The sequence below is a fragment of the Melospiza melodia genome, chromosome 14 (assembly GCF_035770615.1).
Source record: "Melospiza melodia melodia isolate bMelMel2 chromosome 14, bMelMel2.pri, whole genome shotgun sequence".
NCBI lineage: Eukaryota > Metazoa > Chordata > Aves > Passeriformes > Passerellidae > Melospiza > Melospiza melodia.
Genome location: NC_086207.1, coordinates 2,927,310 through 2,953,582, shown reverse-complemented (window position 1 = coordinate 2,953,582; position 26,273 = coordinate 2,927,310). Strand labels below are relative to the sequence as shown.

General features: G+C 53.6%; 1 protein-coding gene across 3 annotated transcripts; it reads left to right on the top strand.

Annotated features, from left to right (window-relative positions):
- The first annotated feature begins 69 nt into the window (after positions 1–69).
- On the top strand, positions 70–26,273 carry ETF1 (eukaryotic translation termination factor 1). 3 transcript variants are annotated; one of them, XM_063168435.1, is made up of 12 exons: positions 70–217; positions 13,723–13,898; positions 14,640–14,779; positions 18,140–18,278; positions 19,148–19,338; positions 19,777–19,906; positions 20,259–20,414; positions 20,937–21,001; positions 22,094–22,241; positions 24,054–25,359; positions 25,407–25,443; positions 25,545–26,273. In XM_063168435.1, exons 1-10 carry the CDS (start codon positions 132–134, stop codon positions 24,134–24,136), a joined length of 1,314 nt encoding a protein of 437 aa, XP_063024505.1. In that variant the 5' UTR covers positions 70–131; the 3' UTR covers positions 24,137–25,359; positions 25,407–25,443; positions 25,545–26,273. The 3 variants fall into 3 exon arrangements, with proteins under 3 accessions (XP_063024505.1, XP_063024507.1, XP_063024506.1); XM_063168437.1 differs by having other exon boundaries at positions 24,054–25,411; XM_063168436.1 differs by having other exon boundaries at positions 24,054–25,438; positions 25,513–26,273.

Sequence of the window (26,273 nt, the reverse complement as noted above, 5' to 3'; positions counted from 1 at the left end):
GGCACCGGCACCGCCCGGGACACACCCGGCCCCAGCGCCCCGCTCCGCGCCGCCCGCCCGCCCCGCGCCGCCGCGCCCGCCGCAGCGCCTGCCGCCGCGGGAGGAGGAGGAGGAGGAGGAGGAGGGAGAAGATGGCGGACGATCCCAGCGCTGCCGACCGCAACGTGGAGATCTGGAAGATCAAGAAGCTCATCAAGAGCCTGGAGGCGGCCCGCGGGTGAGCGCCGGGCCCTCGGGGCCGCCGCCCCGGAGCGCCGGGTGTCCCGGCCGGAGCGGGGCCGCGGCCGGGGCGCTGGCCGGGCCCGCCCGGCGCGGGGGGACGGGAGGCGCAGCCCCGGCCCCGGGGCCCTTTTGTGCGGCCGCTCGGGCCCGGGGGGCGGCGGGAGGGCAGGGCCGAGTGCAAGCGTGGCCGCGCTTCCCGCACGGGAAAAGGGAAAAGGGCCGCGGCTGCCCCGGGCTCCGCCGGCCCCGCAGCCGCTCCCGCAGCCGGCCCCGGGCGGGGCGGTGCCCCCGGCCCGGCGGGGCTGGCACAGGTGCGGGTCCCCGGTGCCCGGCCCGTCCGGCCGGCCCGTGCCAGCTGGCACCGGCGGGAGGCGGATTCCAGCCGGGGGAGCCGCTCCTCTGTCCCCGTGCCGCCTTGGGCCGCTCCCAAGGGACCGGCGGGGCAGGGGCTGGGGCAGCGCGTACTCGGTGCTTTCCTTACCGAGAGTTGTTCGATCTTTCTCGCTCCTTCCCCTCCCAGTGAAGGTGCTCAGCTCCATTTCCCTGGAAGTAAGCTCTTCCAAAGTTTGGACAGTGGGAAATTTAAAGTCTCTAATTCCCCTTTAATCCTTGCACTTTAACTTTTTTTGTCCCCCCAGAATATCTGTTCCTGCAGCCTGCCCCATGCCAGAAGTGCCTGTTTGAGAGGGCAGCTTGGCAGTGGCTGCTTCCATCGTTTGGGAACCCTCTTGGGCCTGAGGAATTGCAAGACTTCAGGGTTCTGGGGTTGTAAAATAGCAAAGAAAGTGTGTCTGGGCAGACAGCCTGGTAAAATAAAAATGAGGGGTCACTCCTTAGCTGCCCTTGTGGCTCCAATTTCCCCAGGCTCACCTGAACAGGTGTTGCTGTAGCTGGGGCAGCACTGGCATCGTTTTGGGGCCAGCTGGCAGAGGCTGAGCTGCTGTCCTGCCATGTCCTTCGTGCTGGTGCTTGGTCTGTGCAATCATTAGCTGAAAACTGACCCAGGCAGGAGGGGATCCCGAGTCACAGGTCTCCCTGGATGTGTTTTACTCTGATTCATGAGCAGCTGTGCAGGGATGGTGGGGGTAGAAGGGAGTGGGGAGCCTGGGCTGCCCTTCTCTGTGGCACACTGGACTTTGGCTGCCCCAGCTGATCACTGGGCTGAGTCTGTGTGTGCTGTGGGCAGCACAGGCTGTGCTCACAGGGGTCCTGGGAGGCTGAAAGGGCTTGGGAAACTCCAGGCATCCGCTGGAGCTTTGTGCAAGAGCATTTAGGGAGCCTGGGTGGGTTTTGGAAATGTGGAGTTGGAGTTTTGTCTCTCCCTGGTTTGAGCTGTGCCCGTTTCAGTGTTGTTTGGGATGGGTGAGTGCTGCAGAGAAGGTCCCAGCAGCTGTTGGGGTGCTCCTGGCAGGTGTCTCCTGTGGTGTCAGCTTCCTGGGGCCACAGCCCAGGGTCTGCCCTGTCTTCCCTCCTCCAGTGATCCCTGGGCAGCTCTGCTGTGCAGTAGAGGTGCCACAGGCACAGTCAGATCCGTGCAGGAGGTTTAGCTGTGCCCCCTGGATCCAGCACATCTCCTGGAAGTGGTGATGCTGCTGTCCCTTAATTTAATCTGTGCCAGCTGCTGAAGCAGCTCCTGAGGAAGGCAGTGCTGGTGCCAGCAGTCTGATCTGAGCCAGGTGATGCTGGTTTGGTGTCTTCCAGGGATGCCTTGCCCAAATGACCCTGTGTGGGTGCAGTGAGGAGGAGAGGTGCTGCAGCCTCAGCCCCCAGCAGGCCTGGGCTCCCTGGCACAGGAGCTGTGGGGCAGTGGAACAGGCTTTTCCTGCCTCTGCAGGAGTCACTTCCCCTTCCTGTGCAGTGGGCAGACCTGTTCTGGGCTGGGTTAGGGGCACAGCCTTGCAGCAGGGTGATGTGGAGGGCCAGGCCTCGCTGGGAAGGCGTCCCCACCTTGCCTTACTCATGTGCTCCATTAGTGACCCAGCAGCAGTGTCCCAGTTTCGTGTGCTGGCTGCTCCTGCCGGGATCAAAGGACGGGAAATGGAGGAAGCTGGAGGCAGACATTGCCTTGGCACGTGTGGGGGCCCCTCTGCTCTGACCCAGCTCAGGGGGTGGGCTCTCAGTGCAGTCTGCAGGAGGCGAGGAAGGGCCTTTGTGGGATGGGTGAGGAGAGGGGCAGTGCTTGGTCAGAGCACCCAGGGGAAAGGTTCAAACCTCAGCTTTCCCAGAAGCTGATCAGCTGGAGGCCAGCAGGGGTAGGGCTGCCTCTCAAACCTGGAGCTAACATCCTGGTGGGAATGCTCTGTGTTGTTTTCCCAGCCCTGCTAAGGAAATCTGCCTTTCTCACTGATCTCTATAGAAAGAATCTGTCAGTCCCAAACAATGAAAAATAATTTTTAACTCCCCAGCCCCACCTCAAAGCCCTGTCTCTGCTGACAGGGACTAGGAGGAGCTGTTATCTGTGTCTTGCTTCCTAAACCAGAAGTTATCTCCTTCCAGCTCTCCAAAGCTGAGTTGCACACTGTGTGGTCCTGTGCAGAGTGGCTGAGTTGGTGTTTGTGATTTGGTGAGGTGGAGGGGTAGCTGGGCTCTCACAGGGTGTGAGGGGAGCACAGGGACCAGTTCAGCCCTGCAGGCAATGAACCTCTGGCCAGAAGGAGATGGGAGTGCAAGGCTCCTGATGGGGCAGTTGTGGCCTTGGCAGAAGTTTAACCTTGTCATGCATCTCTGAGAGCTTGGAGTGCTCAGACTTAGATCCAACATCTCTGCTTCTCCCCTACTGAGGGATTCATTTTGCTTTCAGTACACAGTTCAGTTTTGTAGAATAGGTTTGGAGAAACACTGGGCCCCCCAGAAGCTGCAGCTGTGTCTTTCTCTGTGGGGCTGCTGCAGCCCAAGCAGAAGCAGCATTAGCCACTGTGTTTTCCTTTCTTCTCTCTCTCTCGGGGCTTTTCTGCTGTTGCTTCATGCAGTTTTTCAGTGTCAGTGCTAAATTGACAATCCCTCTTTGTTCCTTTGGTCTCTGCAGTTCTGAATAGTTAGCTGGCCTATGGGCAGGGTTTTCTGCTAATCTAAGCTGTAAATGCTTGGCAAAATCAAGTATCAGCAACAACAAGCAGTCTCTTTGCTGGGAGAGGACCTGAGATGTCACATTGGAATCATGTTTGGAAACTTCTCCATGTCTTAGAAGTGCTTTCCTCTGCAAACCTCTGCTTGCAATGGTACTGACACCTGCCTAGCCAGATGGGCTTCCAGACCCCAGGTGAGAGTGAAGGGTGTGGAGCTCCCTTACAATGGGAAAACTTTGAGGAACATCTTCTCTGGAGACCTCTCCGTTGTCCTGAGCTTGCTCTGTTGGGAGCAGAAGCCCTTGTTGGTTACTTTACTGGAACAGGGAAAGAGGAGGTGAAGATTGAGGTGTCACTGAAGGCACTGAGTGCAAACACAACTGAGGCTGGTGTGGGGAGGGACATTTCCCAAATGATGTGCTCTGGAAGGTGGGTCAGACAGGCGAATGCAGAAACAAAGTCTGAACAAGTAACTTATTGTGGTTGTAACTGGAAGAAATGTTTCAAAGCTGGAGGAGGGAGAAATGGCAAGAGAAGGGGACATCTTGGTGTCTCCAGAGTCTTTGGGAGGAAAGCAAAGTGTTGCAGTTCCTGCCTGGGTTTGGATTCTGCCATGTTGAGATTTCCATCTGCTATATGGGAGAAACAGAAGGGGAGAGGAACAGTCCCCATGAGGGACAGAGGCCTCTCTCCTCCAAAGAGAGACAAAGTTCTGCTTGAGTTCCTGGAAAATGGAGCATAGTTCTGCTTGAGGGTGAACAAGCTCACCTGTTGCTTGGACAGAAAAGATTTGCCCACATCATTTGCAGATGGGTTCTCTTGCAGTCTCTCTGGAGTCTTGCTGGTCCTGATGGAAAAGTCCAACCTTGGAATTAGGTTCAGGCTGCTGCTGTTTCCCAGCCTTGTGGAGCAGGAGCAGGAGGCTGCACTTCTCAACACCTTGTTGTGGGATGTGCTGGGATGGTGCTGCTCTGGGACTGGGCAGCTTGGCAGGGCTAAGATTGGCTTGGATGAGCTGATGGTTCTGGGGGATAAGGCAGTTTTAACCTGTTCCACTGTGAGGATGGGGGCCCTTTCCATGAGAGGCCTGAGAGCCCAGCTGGCTGTGAGTGAACACCACTGTGGGCAGGGCTGCAGCGCTCCACTGCTGGGGCAGTCAGGGATCACTGGGTCAGTGAGAGCTCTCTCCTGTACAGCTTTGCCTTGCTCCCAGTTTCTTTTGAACAAAGTCCTGGAAGCCATGGTGCTGGGGTTCTCTCCTGCTGCCTGAGTGAGCTGTATTTCCCACCTGGATCAGGCACAGCTCCTGCAGCACTCTCCTGTGAGTGGGTTGTTCTGCTGGTGGTGCTGCAGGTGCAGTTGTGCTGGGATAACTGGGGGACAGGGTTCTCCTGCTCCATACAGAAGATTTAGGGTGACCCCACCACCGTGGCCAGGCAGGACCAGAGCAGCTCTCTTGGCTCAGGGGGTGTCACACAGCAGGAGGAGCATTTAGTGAGGTCTGTCAGCACTGGCTGGTGTCTGCCTGCCCTGCCAGAGATGTGTCAGTGCAGGGGCTCCCTCCCCTGCTCCCAGCCTGGCAGCAGATCTCTTTCCCTGCCTTCTTTATCAGCATCTGTTTGTCATTGTGGCTGTGCCTCGGACCTGAGCTCTGGGTCAGTTTAACTTGATACAGGAGCTGTTTCTGCAGCTTTCCCTCAGGATGGGGGGTGTGATGGAGGCCTTGCCCCAGGCCTGGGTGAGCTGGTGCATTGGGAAGGGCAGAGCCATGCCAAGGTGGTCCTTGGCTGTCCAACTCGTGCTGTGGTATTTGGGCTGCAGCTCTGTTACGTTGTGCCAGTCATGGGAGAGGCTTGAGGATCTCTCCTGTGAGCTGGTGTCTCCAGTGGCCCTCTCTTGCAGAAGGGTCCTGCTCCAGCTGGGATTGAGCTGGGCTGTCACTGTGTGAGGCACAGGTGGGACCAGGGCTGGGGGAGCAGGAGGGTGTGCAGGAATTGAGCTTTACTGACAGTGAGGTTTCTGCTCTGACTTGGTGATGTGACCTTAGTGTGGGGTGTTCAGGGAAGAGGTTGTGGTTGAAGTTCTTACCCAAGGCAGAGTGCTTCCTCCAAGCTGTGCTTTCTCATGCTGCCTGTGGCAGGGGGAGTTCCTGGAGGAGGTCATGTTTCTGTGAGAGGCAGAGGCTATCATGCCAATAGTGCCTTTGCTGCTGTGGGGACAGGGAGGAGGTGTTTGCAGAGAGGCTGGAATAGAAACAGTGCGGGGCAGGAGGGAGAGCTGAGGGCACTGTGGCAGCAAAGCACGTGGGATGAGCAGCAGCTGCTTCCACACCATTTCCCTGCTCTGCTGGGCCTCTTCAGGCTGCCAGTGTCCACAGGGCTGGGCTACAGGCTGAATGTGGATTTCATACAGGCAGGGCTGACCAGAGCTCTCAGGACTAAGCAGTGTCCTGTGTTTCAGTGGTGCTCAGGGTGGGAGGTCTGAGAGAGCTGTGCCAGGTGGGAAGAGGAGCCAGGGAAGCTGAAGCCAGGGACAATGTCCAAAGGGTTGTTGACATCCTGCTGGTTGCCTCAGTCTAATGTTGTAAAACATCTCCTGGGCTCTCACCTGCCTGCTGTACCTGTTCCTTTGCAAGTGCAGTGACAATTAGCAAGTGCTGTTTGGAGAGAGCTCACTGGCAGGTGGCTGAGGAGGACCTGAGCTGGAAAAGTGGCTCCAGATCAGAACTCCAGTGAGTGTCTGACTGCCTGTGGCTGTTCAGCAGCCTGGTACCTCTTTTACAACTGTGTGAATCATTAGTGAGCAGCGTGATTCATGCACAGATCATCATTCACATCGAGCTAATGAATGAGCCCCTGAGGAATGACGTGGTAGGAGATGGGAACAAGCACCTCAAAAGAGGACAGACTTTTTTGGCTTTGTGGCAACTGGATTTCTTTTCCCTCCTGTTAGCCACCTATTCCCATGTAGCTCTGGGGCATTAGCATCTTAATAAGCAAATCTGGATTTGTTTCAGTCCCTCAGTGTACATCTTGTACCCAAATGGCCCATTAGCATAATGCAACAAGTCTTTCAAACTTGGAGCATTAATAATTGGAGAAGGAGGAGGGAGAGCAGGGGAGCTGTGGCAAAACTGAGCCTCCCAGTGAGTCACAAATGTCTGAAGTGCAGAAATGTCTGTTCCACTTCCCAGTAATTGGGCATCCGGGCTTTCTGCATGAGGTCAGATGCAGCCAATGAGGCCTATTCAAAACATGCCTGTGCAATTATGTTTTGTGGTGTGTTGCCTTTGATCCAAGGATTTTGGAGAGGCATTGATTCACCTTCTCCAAGGGGTGTGCAGGATGCACTTGTGCTGATTCAGTGCTTGGGATGAAGTTGGGATCTGCTCCTGGAGCTGCAGGGATGTGGGATGGGGGTGCTGGTGGTGGCCTGAGCAGCAGGATCAGAGCCAGCCCCAGTGTGGGGACAGAGCTGCTGACCTGTCCCTCTGGGCAGGTGCTGTGTGGTGGCCCAGGGGCCAAGGGCTCTCTGTCACCTGCTCCCTGTGCAGCCTCAGGCACAGGAGAGCTGCCAGGCTGTGCTGTGTGACCTGATTCCTGTCTCACCTCCTTTGTCCTGGCACTGGGCTCAGGGGCAGCCCTGCCTCACCCGACCCTTGCTCTGCTCCTTTGCTGTGCAGCCATTTGCTGCCTCCCTGTGGGAAGCTTTCCCTGGCTGCTGGAGCCAGGGGTGCACTGGGGCTCACTTGTGTTTCCCAGGGTGGGTTCTGGCTGGGTGCTTTTCTCCCTGGCTGGCACTCACAGCTTGGTTGGCATCTGGAGGCCTTTGCTCTCTGAGAAGGTGGTGGGTGAGGGTAGGAGGGCAGGATGCCTTTCCAGGCCAGTCTGAGTGTCTGCTTCAAGCTGGTTCTGGTTACATGAGGTGCTTTTTCTATCCAGTCTGCCAGCATTAGGGGAGAATGATGTACAGGATTCCTGTTGTGGGCTTTGGAGCAGGACTGCAGCAGGAGAGGCTGGCTTTGTGTGAGCCATGGTGGAATAGCTGCATGGTCTCATGCTGTGCAGTTAAGTGGTTTTCCTTTGTCCAGGGGAGAGGTGGCATTCAGAGGCTGGTGGAGGAATTCAGTGTCTGGGGTGTTTCTTCAGTTCAGTGGAGGAGGGGGGCTCAATTTCTCCAATAAATGCTTGTGCTGAAAAGGATTCCTGAAGAATTAATTACTTGGTCTCCTGGCTCTGCAAATCCTCTCCTCATACCCACCCTGCCCCCATCTTGTCCTTTTCCTGTGCTTCTGAGGTGTCAGTGGATCCAGAGAGGTGAACTCTGCCTTCCTTTTGCTTGGGAACTGGTCCCTTCCATACCTTCAGACCCTTCTTTGGGTGACAGGGAAGCCTTTGAGGGATGGCTTGTATTCATGTTGCCTTTTAGGAGATGATCCAGAGCTCTGGGGTGAAATGCAGGATGCCTCTGGGGGATTGTGGGGTTCCTGCTGAAGTTGTGCTGTACCAAGTTCTGCCTGGCTTTTGGCTCAGCTCCACATTAAACCTCAGAGGGGCTGTGCTGGGTCCCACTGAGCTGCCCCGTGCTGTGTGCTCTGCTGGGTGTCTGTGCAGTGCTCAGGGCCCATGTTCATTGTTTCTGGTGGAGGCATCACAAACCCTGGTGCCTCCAAGCAGCAGTCAGGCTGGGGGTGTTTGCTGGGTTTATTGCAGAGCATTCAGCTGATATCTTACAGGCTGTGCAGTCTTTGGCTTCCAGGTCATGTGGCCTCTGAGGGATCTGGAGATTCCCTGCTCTTTCCTAGCAGGTTTTCCAGGAAAAGTTGTGCAGCTCTTTCATCAGCTGTTGTCTCTCCAGATTTGGCATCTCAAGTGGACTTGAGGCACTTTGTGTTTGATGAGGGCTTTGTCTTATTGAAAGCCATGAAATCTTTAATGGGTGCAGCTGTGACCTGTTTGTTTCACAGGCACCATTCATGAGTTGCAGGAGTGTGTGTAGAGCTTCCCTCTGGCAGGGTCAGTGCTCTGGCACTCAGGGCAGGATGAGTGGGGAGTGTGAGATGGCCTGGCTGTTGTAAGGGAACCCAAACCAGCAATTTTGTACTTGCCTCTATCAAAGGACACGTCCTTTTTATAGCACTCCATTCAGCATCTGTGCTCAGGTACAGCCCGAAAAACCCTCAGATATTCTTTCCTCACATCCCAGATTTTGTGTGCCCTGGGTGTAGTCCTTCACTGAAGTGCCACGTGCCTGCAGCACTGTGGGTGTTGGTTCAGGAGCAGCTCCTTGGCACCTCTGTGATGTTCCTGGTGGAGTTGTGCCTTGGATTGCAGTGACATTGCTGCATCTGCCCTGCAGCTGGCTGCACGTGGAACTGCTTTAGCCACCATACAACCTGGCTAGCCTTGGCTGTCCAGGCTCCTTGGGCTCCTTGGCATGTGTTGTGCCTGCCCAGTGATGCCCAGTCCTGGATGAGAGCAGCACAGGGTACCTGGGGAAGGTACCATGGCTTGGGGCACTGTGTGCCAACAGTTGGTTCATAGAAAGCTTCCTGGCTGTGGAATGTGGTTGGGATCAGATTATCTGGGAGCTGCTGGCTCTGTGCTCCTGCCAGTCTCTGGCAGTCACCCACAGGCCTGGTGCTCCCTTGGTTACTGGGGAGAGCAGGATGCTCATGGAGCTGTGCCCTGTCAAAATGAGCCCATTTGGAGTCCTAGGGAATGACTGCCCTGCCTTGCCTCTGTATCCCACCTTCCACAGTGTGCTGTTAGTGTGAAATGTTTTACTGTGGAGCAGCTACAGCTCAGCTGCTGTTTGTCAGGCCTTCTCTGATAGCACAGGGCAGGCCAGTCACTGCTATTTATATAGCAGGCTGTGAAATTAGTTCTGTCCCGTGCCAGCTCACAGCCCAAATTGCAGGAGCCAGGTGGATTGAGTGCTGTGGTTGTGTGCCTGCTGGAGGGGAGCTGTGCTGGCTGCTGCTGCTTTGGGCTGTGGCAGAGCAGGACCCATTTCACAGCACAGAGCTGTGTAAGGAGGTAGGAGCCTTGTGGAAAACCACCACGTTCCTGTCTGGTGCCAGCTGGAACTGAAGGTCTGAGGATCTGCTCAGCTGTTCCTTGTGGTGGCAGGAGGGTAGGAACATGGTGAGATGGCCACCCAGAGCAGGAGGCTCCTCTGGCAGCTGTCGTGGAAAGCAGTCCATGCCAGGAGGGTGCAGTGCCTGCTCCGTGCCCTTGGCTCTGCTCTGGTGCCTCCAGAGGGCCCCACTCCTGGCACTGAGCATGGGCTGGGAGCAGGGACCCAGCTGGTGCCACATCCCCTGGGCCATTGCTGCTCCTGGGAGGGCCCCAGCCGTGCTCCTGGCCTGGCACACAGCAGGGAGGGCTCCTGGGGTCCCTCCTCTCCTGGCAGGGAAAGGAGCTGCAAGAAAGGAGTGGCACAGCTGCCCTGCAGCTCTGGGCCCTGGGTCAGTGGTGATTCAGTGCTGCCCACACTGCCACTCGCTGTGATCCCCTGTCAGCAGTTGCTCTGAGGTCTCTGTGTGTCTGGGAGAGCTGGTTGGTGGCACAGTTGTCTAAAATTCCAACTGTAGCAACATTGGAGCTTTAATAATAGAAGGGCTGTCCTATCCACAAACCTTGATTTTCTGAGGAACTTGCTGTGTCCCAAGAGTGAAATGTGCTTATTTTTCCTTCCCTTCTTCCCTCAAACAGCCCTCCAGCACAGTGGGAGAAAGCTAGAGCTCACCTGCTGTGGTGTGGGAAGATTGGAGCTTTGATCCTTGTCCTCGCTCCTGGAGGTACCTAATGCTGCTAAATCTGAGCCAATTGCCCATTCCTGGCAGGGCTGGCACTGTGAGCAGTGCCCACAGTGCAGACAGTGCAGGCCTCCTGCCTCTCCAGAGCTGGCAGAGCTGCCTCCTTGCTTCTTTGGAGTGTGTGGGCCGCTGCCCCTCGTGCTCCCAATTGTTTCCTCTGCCCCTGTCCCCTGAGCAGTGGCACCCGTGGTGCTGGCCTGTGGCTGGGATGTGCTTCAGACATCACAGACATCTCTGCCCTTGGATGGCACTGGCAGCTCTTTGGCCAGAGCAGGGACAGCAATGCCTGGAGCTCTGCAAGCCCTGGCTCAGCTTGGTCCAAAAGCATCAGCTCCCTGCTGCTGTGGTGGAACTGGTGTGTGAGCAGGGCCAAGCTCAGCAGTGCTGTGATGCCAGGACATGGCCTGGCATGGGGCCCATGCTTCCCCAGGAGTGCTGAGGGGGATGCAGGGCACACCCAGCTGCCAGGGTGAGCAGTGCCCCTGATCCCAGCACATCACCTGGCTGTGTCCCATGGCAGGTGTGTGGTGCAGCTGTGCCCCCTTTTGGGAGGCCTTGGGATGGTTCTGGGGAAATTCCTTCCCTCATTCCCAGGTAAGTGTTCTCTGGAGCCCTCAGCTCTGGAGGGGACAGGGTGGGATTTGCAGAAATACCCTTTATCTTGTTGAGGCTGCAAAGACCCAGAGGAGACGTGGAAATTACCTTACTCTGCAGAATAACCTATTTTTACTGAGTGTTTTTGAACAGCAGCTTTCTTAGAAACCCCTTGCTGCATTTTGTCTCCTTGGGGTGAGTTTAGCAGATGCAGCACAGGGTTTTTTAGGCCCTGCCATACTGCATTAGGGTCTCAGACAGGTACAAGCTTGCTTTGAGAGAGGAAAGCTGCTCTTGCATGGTCAGATAACGAGGTGTTGGCAGCATGTGAGGGAGTTCTGCAGCCACCCTGAGTGCTGCTGCCCATCTGCTTCAGTGCTGCCTTGCTGGTCTCAGTCTTTGGTTGTTTGCTTGTTTAGTGATCCCTTGGAGTGCTGGGTGCCTGGGGACATGGTGACAAGCTGGCTGGTTCCTTGTGCTCTGGGCTTCCAGCAGCCTGCAAGGTGGCTCCTGTGGCAAGCTGCATGCCAGCTGTTCTGCTGGATTCTGCAGGAATTGGTCTGAGCCTGAAATAGCTCTGACTGTGTGAATAGTGGTGAAGCATGCCAAACCTGAGAAGTGCACTTGATGTTGGTAGTGGAAGGTGCTTTTGGATACAAATCCAGACTGGAATTTGCTGAAGGATTGGCCCAGGCACAGTACTGTGCTGTGTTGAACTAGTTGGGGATTTAAATGCGGGGAATGCTCTGAGACCCTTTACATTTGTTTGTTTGCAGTAATGAGTCCCAAGGCTTGTGAAGGCCCCTCTGTTACTTGGGGTGGGATGTCCCTGAGGAGCAGTGCTGTGACCCTGCCTGGTGCATGAGGAGCTGTGTGCAGGATCCAGTGGGTGCTCTGTGCTGGCCCCAGTGTTTCTGGGGCACTGGAACACAGCACAAGGCCAGGGGCTGGCATCTGAGGGGGGTGGCTTGTTGAAAACTGAAGAGAGCTTTTCAAATGACTTTTTACTGAGGAATTGCTCTAGGGAGTGCACACCCAGCCTTCCTCCTTATTGTGCACAAAGCTGGGGAAGCATCTGGAGAGTCAGGCCTGTGAGGAGCAGCTGAGGGGTCTGGAGGGGCTCAGCTTGGAGAAGAGGAGGCTTGGGGAGCCTTCCTGGTCTGCAGATTCCTGCAAGGGGGTTGTGGGTGGGGGATTGGGCTCTTCTTCCAGGCAGCTTGTGACAGGACTTGCTCCCTGCTCTTTCCCCTCTGCCCTCAATCATGACAAATTGTGTGCAATCTCTTCCTAGCAGGAGAGCCATGGAGTGCCCAGGGGTGTGACAGTCCCACTCCCACCTGCCACCCCAGGATGCCCTCAGGGGGTGCAGGAAGTTAGGTGTGATGGGCAGAGCTTTCTGATCTCTGGGAAGCTGTAAGACTTTGTTCTTTGAGAGGAGAAGATAACTCAGGAGTGCTGCTTGCACAGAAGTGGGGAAGAGTTGCTTTCATTCTGATCAGCCTCTTGCTCAAAGGAGCCTGCTGGGAGTGATAGCCATTATCTGTCCCCTAGGGCTGGTGCCATTCACTGGGTGGGTAATGCTCTAATTGACTGGGCTGTGGAGTATTCTTGGCTGGGGTGACCTGCAAGCCTGAGAGCTGCCAGCATGGCTCACAGCTCCTCCTGGGAATAACACAGGCCAGTGTGCCTTTGTGACTTCGACTGGTGTGGATGGGGAGCTCACATATTAAAACCAATTAGTTGTCTTTAAGGTCAAGGACTTATTTGACCTACCAGCCTCCATTTCAACTTGGCCTGGATTGAGGATCTTTGGGAGAGGGCTGTACAAGATGTGTAAGGAAGCTAATGGAGTGATGCTTTTTAAAGCACTTCCCTGCTGCCTCTGTAGCCCAAACACTTCAGCAGGACACTGGTATGTGCCAGCCTGAAACAGCAGCCAGCAGGGGCTGGGGTAGGCTCCTTCCAGAAGAAATGTAAAAGAGCAAAACCCTGGGGTTTGATGTCTGAAAAGCACTTTGTTGGTGCTCTGACTCAGAATCCTGAGAAAAGGCTTTTTCACAGAGCTTAGCTGCTTTGCCCTTGAGAGAGCTGGAGGATACGATGAGGGATTTGATTTTTGTGCCATTACTCTAATGGGAAGCATGAGGTCTGGGTTAAATCTGAGACAATGCAGAGGCAGCACTTCAGACATCTGGGATACTTCAATGGCAAATGGGAGGTACCTGCTGGAAGGCAGATGGGAACTTCCCCAATTTTCCTTTTGGCTTTGGGTGGATTTGAACCACAAGGCAGCTTTGGGGATTAAGATTTCTGCAAGACCCACCCAAAAGCCCTAGGAAAAATGAATATCAAACTTATTTTCCTTTAATTTAAGCCTGTCCTGTGATTTGTGGGGTCTTATCTCCTGACTCTGTGCCTGGGGTTGGTGCTGGTGAAGCAGCAGTGTGTGCTTAGCACAGCTCAGTTAAAGCAGCTGCCAGAGCTGATGAGCTGCTCTGGGGACAAAAGTGATAGTGGGAACGCAGAGAAGACTCACTGTGACGAAGGAATCCTTCCCCTTCCATTTTCTGTATTAATCTGAGGAAAACAACGTGTTAAAAGACAGCACTTGAGCTGCTTGGTGCTCCAGTTGTCTGAGAACAAATTAAATGGGCTCTGAGATGTCCTTGAAGTATGTGGCTGCATTGTTTTAAATAATCTCTGCTGGGAACAGCTTCCATTCCTTCTGCTCACAGCCCCTGGTCTGTGCAGCCCTTGCTCTGTACATGTGTTCTTTCTTCCCATGTAGTGCCCTAGAGTGAACAAGCAGCTTTTGGAGGACTTGCTTGGTGGAGGCTGAGCACTGAAGCAGAGCCTGTTTTGCTTTTGTTTTCTTTCCTCTCCCATTGTTGTCCAGCAGAAGGGGAATTACGCTGGCGACAGTGAAGAAGCGTCCTTGGGGGAGGGAGGAGAGAGGAGGGATTTGGTGTGAGGGTGCTTGTTGCTCTGCTGCCTGCTCACATGCCTGTTTTCCCTCCCCAGCAATGGTACCAGCATGATCTCGTTGATCATTCCCCCCAAAGACCAGATCTCACGAGTGGCAAAGATGTTAGCGGACGAGTTTGGCACCGCCTCCAACATCAAGTCCCGGGTGAATCGCCTTTCCGTGCTGGGAGCCATCACATCTGTACAGCAAAGACTGAAACTCTATAACAAAGGTAACTCCTAGCTTGTGTGGATGCTGGCACACTTCCCTTGCTTGGGAGCAGCCTTAAGTTCCTGCACTATGCAGTTTGCTGCTAATCAAATCTGTTGGCCTGTGCTGCTGTTTTGCACTGATGTTCCAGGTATGTTGCCTTGATGGCTGCTTCAGGGGTGGACTTTGGGATTAGAGTAGTAAGGTGGTCCTTGTCTTAAAGGAATGGGGTCATGATTCTGTTCTTAGGGCTGATTCTGCTAAACTTGGCCAGGCTTAAGAACTGGATATTCTGCAACAGTTCATTTGTGTTAAAGTAGTAATATTCTGTCAAGCAGAAACTTCTGTGTGCCTTAAGCATGGCATTGAGCAGCTGCCATCATTGTGGGGGAAACAGACCCAGGCCATGTCAGATGAGCCCTGGCAGAGTTCATTGCTACTGCTTTTGCACTGGCCTGTGGCCTTCCCTGAGATGGGCACTCTGCAGATCCCTGTGTGGGGAGCAGCAGAGCTTCAGGGGCTGCTCAGCCTTCTCTGGGGGTGTGAGCTTGCAAACTCATGGCTTTGAGAGGCAGCTGTGTGTCTGCTGCAGGTGCACTAAATGAGTTTGTTTCCCATTGTAGAGACCTGGGAGAGAATAAGGTGGGGAAAAGGGAAAATGAAAAGTCTGGGATCTTGATTTCATTGTGCTGGCAGTCAGTTTTTGATGAGTACAGCTTGTCACATTCCTTAGTGATCTAAACCTGCATTGTGTTGTTTGTAGTACCTCCAAATGGTCTGGTTGTTTACTGTGGAACAATTGTGACAGAAGAAGGAAAAGAGAAGAAAGTCAACATTGACTTTGAACCTTTCAAACCAATCAATACGTCGTTGTATTTGTGTGACAACAAATTCCACACGGAGGTAAGAGCTCCCCATTGCAGGGGCCAAGCTCTGGGCACGGCCTTGCTGTGCTTGAGCCACAAGAGCAGCAGGAACATGGCCTGGGGAGGGCTCTGGGTGGCTTGGGACTGCCAGAGATGAGGAATGCCTGCTGGAAGGGGCTGAGGGACTGCCCAGCTCCTCCAGCCCTGACTCTGTAACCCAGACAGGAGCTCCTCTCTGTAACTGGAGGAAGGCTGGGTTTTTCCTTAACCACAGAGGCCCATAGATACTATTGCAAGTCAGGCTTTAAAATACTGCCAAGATATTATCAGTGTTGCCTGCCATGCTATCAGATGTGTTAACTGAGAGCCTTGATGGGGAACTGGCATGTGCCTAATCTGTCTGGGGGGAAGTGGGATTATTTTTATCCAACATCTAATTAAGTGAAATGAATGGTTTGAGGCATATTGAAAGAAATGTGGATTACTGCAGTCAGTGTATTGCCTCTGAGGCTGTTCTGGCTCTGGCAGGTGCAGAGGTCTCAATGTTTGCAGTGCCCCTCATGTCCTTTATGTTTCCCATAATAAATGTATGGCCTGACACTTGATTGCCTGTTGTCAGACCCATCTGACAGGGCTTGGCAGGCCCTCCAGTGATGTAGTTGTGCTTGTCTGTTTGGGTCTGTGGAGATTTGATCCATAAGTGGCTTCCAGAGGGCAGGAGTACAGCAGGGAAAGGTGTGCTTGTTGCACAGGTGAGGTCCATCCCTACTATTCTGTCTCCACAAAGGATGAAATCCCAACATGCCTTTGACCTCCCAGGAATAAAAACCTGTGCACAGACACAGGTCTGGAGTTCTGCTGGGTCCCTGTGTCCACAGATGAGTGAAAGCAAGAGGGAAATAAGAGAATTCAGCAGAGAGCCAGGATGCCAGGCCCAGGGAAGTGTTTGTCCCTGCTGCTGTGGGCTGTGGGAGGCTGCTGGGTTTCCTCCTGCTCTGGCAGATGAATTCATTTGGTCTCCTGTGCAGCTGCTGCCTCAGGACACTGATTCCGTACAGAAGTGCCCAGCAGGTTGTTCCCAGGAGCAGCTGCAAACCCACTGGTGCTGGTGTGAGGCAGTGACCTGAGGGGAATCTGTGGGAATTGCTGCTCCTGGTGATGGATCAGTGCCAGCCCCTCCCTGCACGGGCTCTGTGCTCTGCCCTGGCTGGGCTGTGGGGTTATTTATTTCCCTGGGGATTGCCTGCCCTGCTGGGGCTGTGGGGTAAATTCCCTGGGGATTGCCTGCCCTGCTGGGCTGTGGGATTATTTATTTCCCTGGGGATTGCCTGCCCTGCTGGGGCTGTGGGGTAAATTCCCTGGGGATTGCCTGCCCTGCTGGGGCTGTGGGGTTATTTATTTCCCTGGGGATTGCCTGCCCTGCTGGGGCTGTGGGGTAAATTCCCTGGGGATTGCCTGCCCTGGCTGGGCTGTGGGGTTATTTATTTCCCTGGGGATTGCCTGCCCTGCTGGGGCTGTGGGGTTATTTATTTCCCTGGGGATTGCCTGCCCTGCTGGGGCTGTGGGCTCTGAGCTCTGCCTTTGCCCCTCTCTGGCTGCAGAGCCTGGAGCCCCTGAGCTGAGAGCAGCTGCTGGGGCACCCACAGCTCCCCTGGAAGGTGAGAGGAAGGGCTGCTCTTCACCTTTGGGCTGCAGAGAGGGACATCAGTGCAGGCTGAAGGAACAGAACAAAGGCAATGATCCCTTGGTGCTTGACAGGTCAGACAGTGCAATTGCTGCCAGAGCTGATCAGGGAATCACTGATCATTGGTTCTGTATGAAAATAAGAGGAAAGCAAGAAATCAGAGCTGTAGTCATGTGCTGCCTGGCAAGAGCATCTGATATCTTCTAGATATTTTATTGCCTGTGTGGAACTGAAGTAACTCCTCCAGGGGCTGTGAGCCCTGATGTGTCTGAGGGGCAGGATTTACAGTGACTTACTCTGATACCTTGGCTGGAGCATTCATTCCAGTCCCACGTTTTGCTTGGCTCAGTCCCAGTTCAATAGATTGCAGTGTAATATGCCACTTCCTCCTCTCATTCATCCCACTGCTGAGGAATTAATACAGAATATTTACTTTGGCCAGGAGATTCCATTAAACCTTAGTCTCTGTTTCTTCTAAGCTTGAGAGCTGCATCCTGGGTAGTGTGGATTTTGGAAGAGGATGACTGATGGGTTTTATCCTGTCAGTTCAGCCCAGTAATCAGGCTGACAGCCCTGCAGGCAGTTCCAGATCCCGTGCACTAACCCAGCACCATCACTTGCAGTGTTAAACTGGTGACTTCAAGCAATCTGGAGTTTTGACAAGTTCCCCATCCTACTGATGTGGTTTTGCCAGCCAGAAAGAGGATTCTGGCTATTGCTTTTTTGGGCATGTGTAAGTGAGCAGGAGTGTGTGTGTGTGTGTGCTGGATGTTTCTGCCCACTCAGACAGCCCCTGAGGCTGCAGCAGCTGAGAGACTGCCTTGAGAAAGGAGTGCAGAGTTTGGATGCTTGGGCAAAATGAACTCAAAAACCTTGATACTGCTCTGTGCTTTGGTTGGGCAACTTAAATGACCTTATGGGAAATAGTCAGCTGCTTTTTTTAAAGGAGGAAAATTGAAGAATAACTTAATTTTGCATCAAATATTCTGGCTGTCTTCTCCACAGCCAGTTATGCACAGGACTATTATTGCTGCTGTTCCTTGTGCTCTGTAAGGCTGAATTTGCTACAGCCACTGTAGATTTATTTCATCATTCTGCCTGTGGGACTTGAAGTCAGCAGGTGCAGCAGCCCAGTAGTGGTGCTAGGCAGGCTGTGTCAGTGCTTTGGACTACAAAACTGAACCGACAATGAACTGAGCAAGGTCTGCTTTCCTGGTTGGAATGCCAGGAGAATTACTGCTCCAGTTGTGCCAGCCAGAGAGGTGAGGCAGCCTCAGAGAGGTGGGATCCATTGCACTTCACACTCTCCAGAGCCCATCTCCACCGTGACCTCAGATGGGGAGCTGGCAAAGCTGGGAAATTGGGATCAAAATTAAACTTGAGTTTCCTCTGTGCTCCTGACAGTGTTGTATGGGATGGGATTATGTATGGAAGGAATTCCTTTCTGGGAGAGGGTGCCCAGAGCAGCTGGGGCTGCCCCTGGATCCCTGGCAGTGCCCAAGGCCAGGCTGGACAGGGCTTGGAGCAGCCTGGGACAGTGGGAGGTGCTTAAGGTCTCTTCCAACCCAGACAATCCTGAGATTCTGTAGTGATCTGGAATAGTTACAGCTCCTTAATGTGCTGGTTTTCCTCCCCTTTACTGATGCCAATGCAGCCACGAGAGCTGTGAGCTGGGGCTGCTGGGCTGTGCCCCTCACTCTGTGTCCTTTGCAGGCCCTCACGGCGCTGCTCTCCGACGACAGCAAGTTTGGCTTCATTGTAATAGACGGGAGCGGGGCCCTGTTCGGGACGCTGCAGGGCAACACGCGGGAAGTGCTGCACAAATTCACTGTGGATCTTCCAAAGAAGCACGGTAACTCACTGGGCTGCCTCTGTCCTGGGCTGGGATGGCAGGGTGGAACTTGGCCTGTGGGGATTTAGCTCTGCTCAAGTCTGTGCTCCCTTGGAATCTGACAGCAAAGCCTCCAGTCTGAGCCTTCTGTCAGAATTAATGAATCACAGCAATATTCAGTTGATCTCAGAAGTGGCACTTTTTATTTCTTGCTGCGTTTGACCCTTTCTTTGGCTTTGGGACAGTTGTAAGTCAGTGTTAGTAGCCCAAGCAGCAATCCCACTCAGTGGGGTCATTAAGGTTTGATGTGCTGGTGCTGTGTGCACCCCGCAGGGAGGAGCAGTGAGCTGCTCTCTGCAGGGAACTCCATGGGGCCTCATGGAGCAAGGAAAATTCGAGTTCCACTCTGTGCTGCTGTGTTCTAGCCAGCCACTGATGAGTTCAGCAAATTGTCTGCTGGTTACTCCCAGCCCACTGTCCTTTGTAGAGTGGGATGGGACAAAATGAAACAAAAGCACTGCCTCCAGTGAGGCTGTGCAGCAGAGACTGCTGGGCTGTGCTGCGTCAGCAGCGTTTGAGGCAGTGTACAAAGGAGATGGCTTCTCTTGAAGGTACAGGGAGAGAAGATGTGCTCAGATGTTCCATTTCTACAGAGTTGTGAGTCTTTATAGAAAGAAAAGAAACATTTTCCTCTGTGGAGAAAAATCTCCTGGTGGGAATGAGCCCTCTTTATTCTCTGAGTGTTCGTGGCAGCCCTTGCCTCGCCTCGTGGCACGCTGAGTTCAGGAGGCTGCAGCCGCCCTTGGCTGTGGTTACTCCGAGCCAGCTGTGTCCTGAGGATGCTGCTGGCATGCAGTGTGTCCCCATGGGTGCCCTGTCCCTCCCTGCAGGCAGAGGAGGTCAGTCTGCCCTGCGCTTCGCCCGCCTGCGCATGGAGAAGCGGCACAACTACGTGCGCAAGGTGGCCGAGACGGCCGTGCAGCTCTTCATCTCCGGGGACAAGGTCAACGTGGCCGGGCTCGTCCTCGCCGGCTCGGCCGACTTCAAAACTGAGCTCAGCCAGTCTGACATGTTTGATCAGGTGAGCAAACCCTCCTGGCTGAGTGTCACTGCTGGGGTGGTGATTGTACAGGGGAATGGAACTCTGGCCTCTGAAGAGATTTGATCAAAACTAAAAATGTGATGCATCCAAAGGAGTCTCCCATTTCTGATACCTCCTGCAAGGAGCTGAGAGCTCCTGTTCTTGAAATAGGGCTAATAAGAAATCTGTCCCCCCTGGTTTGGAACTGGCATTCACATTCTTTGTGTTCCAATAAAGCAGAAGCTTTACTGGAATTGAGCTCCAGTAAACCTAATCCTGGTCCCTGTTGCCTGAAAACTGTGCTTCAGTACTGTGCATTCAGAGGTGCCTCAGGTGAAGTGCAGTGGTGAGAGCAGTGGCTCCCATGGCAGGGTGAGGAGTCTGAGCCCTGCTCTGGGCTGGATTCACCATTTCCTGTCTCCTCCTCCTCTCCTTCAGCGGTTGCAATCCAAAGTGCTCAAACTAGTTGATATTTCATATGGAGGAGAAAATGGCTTCAATCAAGCAATTGAGTTGTCAACTGAGGTCCTCTCCAATGTGAAATTCATCCAAGAGAAAAAGCTAATAGGTAAGTGATGCACTGCAGCCTCCTCCCGAGCCAGGTGTGTGCCACAGGTGCCGCTCTCACCCTCCTGGCAGTGCCCTTGTGCTGCCCCAGCCCTGCCATGCTGCCTGAGAGTGGCACTTGCAGTGTTCCTTTTGTCACCTGCACACCTCAAGTGCTGGTATGGGGCAGGGGTTTGGTTGGTTCCTTTTCCACACCAGCCTTCTTGGACTTTCTCTGTCCTTCCATCAGAGATCCCCTTAGTTCCAGGCCTTGTGGTGGCAGCTGCTTCTCCCAGTTCCTGGCACTCAGATGCAGCTTGTTTGGAGTTGTGTGCTGTGCTGGGGGCTCATGGCAGGCTCTGTGTGCCCTGCAGGACGATACTTCGATGAGATCAGCCAGGACACGGGCAAGTACTGCTTTGGTGTGGAAGATACACTAAAAGCTTTGGAAATGGGAGCAGTAGAGATCCTGATAGTCTATGAAAACCTGGATATCATGAGATACGTCCTGCACTGCCAAGGCACGGAGGGTACGTGGTGCTCTGGGACATGGGAGCTCTCAGGGTGGGACACCTGAGGGGCCTGGCTGGGATGGGTTTGCTGGAGGAGCTCCCTGAGGATGTCTGACCACAGGGATGTTGTGTAGGGCTCTTTGCAGCTTTCCCAGCCTCTGGGGGGAGAGCTGGAGCAAGCAGGGCTCCAGTGCACAGAGGGAACTGCAGTGCCAGGGGGCACTTGGTCCCAGGGCCAGCCTGGAGCCTCCTTCCAGCTTTGTGAGTGTGGTACCAGAGGGGAGCCTGAGGGGACCTTGTGTCCAGAAACAATTGCTGGGCCTGCAGCAGGGCCTGTGCCCCTCTGTGTTGGCTCTGCAGCTGCTCTGTGCTGCTGTGCCCTGTGGGTTGCTCACAGAGCTTTGGAGAGGAAGGAAGGCAGTGGTGGTGCCCAGACCCTCTGTGTTGTAGTTGCTGGCTGTGCTCAGTCTCCTGCTGTCTTTAAACTGCATCTTGTAGCCTTACCCAAACTAATACTATCATTTTTTCCTCCCTTCTCAGAGGAGAAGATCTTGTATTTGACACCAGAGCAAGAGAAGGATAAATCCCACTTCACAGACAAGGAGGTATTTCAGCTTTGGGGTTCTGGCTTTGTTCTCAGTGTGTTGGTGCAGAGCTCTGGACATCTGGGCTAAGTTTGTCCCAAGCACCTGAGCACAGTGACCTTCTGGCACTCAGTGACACCTCAGGGCAGGATCCTGTGGCTCTTCCTGTGTAACCCCTTGGATCCCACACCTGCTTTTCTCCATTCTTCCCTGCTGCCAGTGCCAAGGCTGTGTAAATGGGCAGTGCCAATCTTTGGGCACCACCAAACCATCACCTCCAAGGGTTTGGTAGCCCCCATGCAGGCAAGGCCCCAGAGCCATTGCTTCCTGCTTACTGGCACTGCTTTGGTTGTGCAGAGCCACTGTGAGGTCAGGAATGGTGACCTGGATCAGGAGCCAAGGGAGTGTCAGCTCTGGGATGCCTTTGACACCTGGAGCTGTCATTTGCTGCCTGTGCAGGTCAAACAGCCCTCGTGCACCAGGGGTCTGTGTGACTTTGCAGGATAAACTGGGAAAAAATGTCCCTTGCCAAAGGGTGGGATCTGTCCCACTGGGGCTGTGCCTGGGAGCCATTCCCAGCTGTTCCCTCCTGGAGGGAGGGCTGCCAATCCCTGCTGTGCATGGGGGGTTTGCAGTGTTACCTGCAGTGAGGGGCTTCTGTTCCACAATAATCACTGCACTTCCTGCTCAGGAAATGGTGCCTTTGGGCTCTGTGCTTGCATGGATCAGTGTTCCTGCTGGGTGAGGGGCACAGCAAGTCTGAATGAGCAGTGGAGCTGAGGTGCACCGTGGAGTGACACTGGAGCAGCAGCATCAAGGCAGTTTTTCTCCTGCTTCTGCACTGAATGTTGTGTTAGAGGCCCAAAACCCTGTCAGTGATTAATTCTGTAGCACCAGGAGCTGCTGGTTGTGCCTGCCCTTGCCTGGTGCAGTTGTGCCAGGAATGCCTTCCCCCAGGAATGTCCTGTGGAGGGAGCTTTGGGAGGGCTGCTGTCCCTGCTACAGCTGACAGAGCCATGGAGCCAACCTTGGGAGGGGATTTTCTCAGTACTGAACACACAGGGACTGTAACAGGGCTGTATTATTTATTTTTCCCTTCCAATGTCTCCACAGACTGGGCAGGAACATGAACTCATAGAAAGTATGCCCCTCCTGGAGTGGTTTGCAAACAACTACAAGAAATTTGGAGCAACATTGGAAATTGTTACAGACAAATCACAAGAAGGATCCCAATTTGTGAAAGGATTTGGAGGAATTGGAGGTAAACTGCAAGAGGAAAATCTGTTTGTGTTATTTAGTGGTTGGTTTGATAACCTGCTGCCAACATGAGTGGGATTAATCTTATTCCTGGCAGTCTTGAAACCAGTTTGAGGAACAGTTGTGTTCAGCAGGGTGGATTCATTCCCTGTCCAGCAGGATGGTGATCCTTGCTGGGTCCTGTCATTTTCCAGCTGTGTTCCTCAATGCCTGTGTGCTGTGCAGGGCTCAGGGATGGGCTGTGCCCCTGTGCAGCTGCTGGAGCTCAGGAGGGCCCTGGCTCTGTGTGCACAGGGCCTTGGTGGCAGCCCCTGCCCTGCCCTGGGGCTCTGACAACCCCAGCCCTGTTCCTGAAGCACTTGGAGCTGTTGCTCATCTCTCAGAGCCTCCCTGATCTTCTGCTTCTTTTCAAAAGAAAAGTGGTTTTAGTCCATCCTGGGGAGCAGTGAGGCCTCTGGGAGCCAGTCCTGCTCTGCAGCTCCCTGGCATCAGCCAGGCCTGGCAGAGTGCAGGTGGCTCCTGTGCCAGCCTGGGAACCCCAGCAGTGCCATGGTCCACGTCCTGCCTGGGCTGGGGTTCCAGCAGAGCTGTGCTACTGGCTGGGCTCAGCTCTGGTGGTGGGAACCAGGGAGAAGGGCATTTTAAAGGGGAATTTCTAGGTTACAGAGAGCACCAGTTGAGAGGAAAGAACCTGGGATTGTTTGGCTCCATAAGGAGCAAGGTTTCCAAGTTTCAGGGTTTGTAATTCCAGGAGTCTCTCATTTCCTGCCAGATCCAGCCTCATTGCATGGTGGGATCCTCTTTGCTCCCATGCCCTGTAGGCTGGAAAGGAAATGTCCTTGCAAATCTCCTTCACCTCAGTGAGTGATTCCAGGGATACAGGATTTCCAGAGCCCTGGGTTGGTGTTTGAGGTAGGAAAAGGAAAACAGACATAAATCCTGCTCTTACTGCATTGCAAAAGTAGCTGCAGTGCCAGCTGCCCTGTGGATTTCGCTGCCAGGCTGGGTGTGGGCAGTGACCCTGGAGCAGGGATGTGCCCCTGGTGTTGTGGAGATGCAGCCCCAGAACAGGCTCAGCTTTTCCAGCAGGACTCTGGCCAGGCTGGGCAGCCTCCCTGGGGCACGGAATGAATTCCCTGGGGCATTTCCCTCCCAGCTGCCAGGGCTGAGTGAGGAGCTGTGCCTGGGGGAGCTAAAGGCTGTTTCTATTGGGAAAAGGCTCCCAATATTCCCAGTTAGGTTGTGCCTGGGCCAGTCTGACCCTCGCTGCTGGGCCAAAGGCAGCAGCTGCGGTGTATCACCCCAGAGATACCTTGGCTTGCTGGTGGTTGCAGCTGGGCACTGAACAAGTCCAGGCTTGTTAGGAACCCCATTTACCTCAGGAGGAATGGCTTCAGGCAATGGTGAAGAGAAAAAGGAGAGGATTCTGCTGGAGGGTTTAATGTCCAGAGGTTTATTCCATGGTTCCAGAGGTCTGAACGTGAGCAACTGCTCCAACAGAATCCCCCCGCATGGTCTGATCACCTTTTAAGCTCAGGGACAGGGGAGGGGAGGGACAGGTGAGCCACCAACCAGGTGAGAGGGGCAGGGTCTCAGGGGAAGATGACACCCAGACAGGCCAATGACCCCTGGGCATAGGGGCATCCTTTGAACTTGACCAACCACACGACGCCTTGCTGGAATGTTCAGCCTGATTGACAGGACTCACTCAGCATGGGGGCAAGGGGGAAGGGAGAGAGGCATGGGCACACCTGGGGGAATGACCTGGAAGGCCAAAATGGGACACTACAGCACACCACAACATGTTTCTTTGCAGGTATCTTGCGGTACCGGGTGGACTTCCAGGGCATGGAATACCAAGGAGGAGACGATGAATTTTTTGACCTTGATGACTACTAGGTAGTCGAGCTGGGTCCGGCAACACGTGCCTCGCCCCTCCAGCATCCAACCCAAGGAGCAAACTCATGGTGGAAAACACAACTGATCCCTGCCTTAGAATTGGAACATTTCCAGAACTTGATCCGCGAGCATTTGGATTTAAGAAAGCAAAACCCTACACTTTGATTTGTCATAGTGTCAGTACAGCAGCAAACTACTAAGTTCCTATATGCCACTCTGGACTAATTTAAAAAGAATCCCAGTTTTTACTTTTACTCAATGGTGAAATTGGTTGCTCTTGTATTTTATGGAAATGATTTTTTTAACCTTCATGATACATTAACTGCTGTAAACCTCTTCCTTCCAAAATTAATAGAAGTAAGATCCTACTGGTTTGTTTCTTTATACTTTGATTGGAGAAATCAATTGCTGCATTTGGCAGCGCCGTGACCCATTTACATGGCATTCTCAGCTTAGCCTGCAGAAGAAATGGAACGAGGTTGGAGCCATAATTCTCTTCAAAAGCTTGAGGAGGCACTGACCTGAGTGCTGGTTCATTACATGTGGCTTGCAAATTCTGATGGTTTGGGGAGGCTCACCAGCCGAACGTGCTTTAATCTATTTGCAGAAACACTGCTCTTACAAACTAGGAAATGCACTTCATGGATTGCAATGAAAATGCTGCTGGAGTCTTGGGCTTAATTTGGATTTGAGCAGTGCAGCCTTCAGGAATTTATTTTTTTTTTCAGTCTTGACAAAAATAAACATGAGATTTCAGTGAAGTAAGGTACACTTGGCTTTTTGTTCCTCAGTAAGTTTTTCTTTTTGCTTTAGGACTGCGTAAGGTTTCCTTGATTATGTGAATTTGAGCCCACAGGTCTTAAATGGAAGTGGGTGTTTGACAGGAATACTGAGTCAGTGGAGTGAAGGCTGAATTAGTGCTGGGAGTGTGGAATATTTGACTCTGATCCGTGGAGCACTGGCACAGCCCTGGGAACACCCAGCTCCCAGCAGTGTCTGTCCTGTGGGGATGTGCCCTGCAGGAGGCAAAGGATCTCCTCTGGATGGTCCAGACTGCCCAGGCTTGGTGTCCTGCCTGTTCCACAGAGCATCCATAGGTCAGGGAGCTCGTCCTTGGGGTGTGTCCAGCCTGCTGGGGACACTCTGGGGGTCAGGGGCTGTGCAGGCCAGGGGAGCAGTGACACATGGCAGGTCCTGTCCCAGGGAGCAGTGGCACAGGGCAGGTCCTGTCCCATGGAGCAGTGGCTCTGTGCCCAGTGACACAGCTCAGGTCCTGTCCCAGGGAGCAGTGACACAGCTCAGGTCCTGTCCTGTCCCAGGGAGCAGTGGCACAGCTCAGGTCCTCTCCTGTCCCATGGAGCAGTGGCACAGGGCAGGTCCTGTCCCATGGAGCAGTGACACATGGCAGGTCCTGTCCCGTCCCTCCCTGGCGCTCTCCCAGCGTTTCTCCCGGTGCTTCCCTCAGGAGCAGCTCCTGTTCCAGCTGCAAACCTTTGCCTCTTGTCCTGGTTCACTTGAACAGAGGGAGCTTCTCTTCAAATTTCTGCCCCACTGTTGTTTGAGGTCCAAAATTCCTGTCCTTGTGAGCAATACCATTTGTCCCCTGGTCCCTGCCCTGGCCGGTGGCTTCGCTGCCATCCCCACATCCATGCTGGAATCTCTCCCAGGAGATGGGGCTGGGTCTGCTCAGGGCTGAGCACAGCCCTGGCCCTCACAGCAGTATGTTCTGGATTTTGCCATTGTAAATGGGTCTAATGTGACATGACAAGACCACAAAAATTGGTTGTAAATTTACATTTTTGAATATACTGCTTGTTGTTTCACATGATACATTAGGGTATGCAGCTCCTTTTTGTAGTTTTTATTTTTACTATTTAAGTTTGGAAATGATGCCAAATTTTTGTATTTCTTTAATCAATGTGTTCTCTTCAGTGATATATATTGCATTATATATTGATGTGTATATCAATATATACTGATATGTATTACACTTACACATGCAAACACACTCAGTGGGGGTGGGAGATCCTAGCCTTTGCATACTATATAGCCTCTGCAGAGAGATCCCAAGCAGTGATATCTTGGTGTTGTGATGTACAGAAATGGAGAAGAGTATTAAACCATATTTAAGAATATA

Bases quoted from the DNA above. Each gene is read 5' to 3' on its own strand.
- ETF1 (XM_063168435.1), top strand. From the start codon at position 132: ATGGCGGACGATCCCAGCGCTGCCGACCGCAACGTGGAGATCTGGAAG. The intron at 19,907-20,258 runs GTAAGTGATGCA...TGTGCCCTGCAG, and splicing joins CCAAGAGAAAAAGCTAATAG to GACGATACTTCGATGAGATC. The intron at 20,415-20,936 runs GTACGTGGTGCT...CTCCCTTCTCAG, and splicing joins GCACTGCCAAGGCACGGAGG to AGGAGAAGATCTTGTATTTG.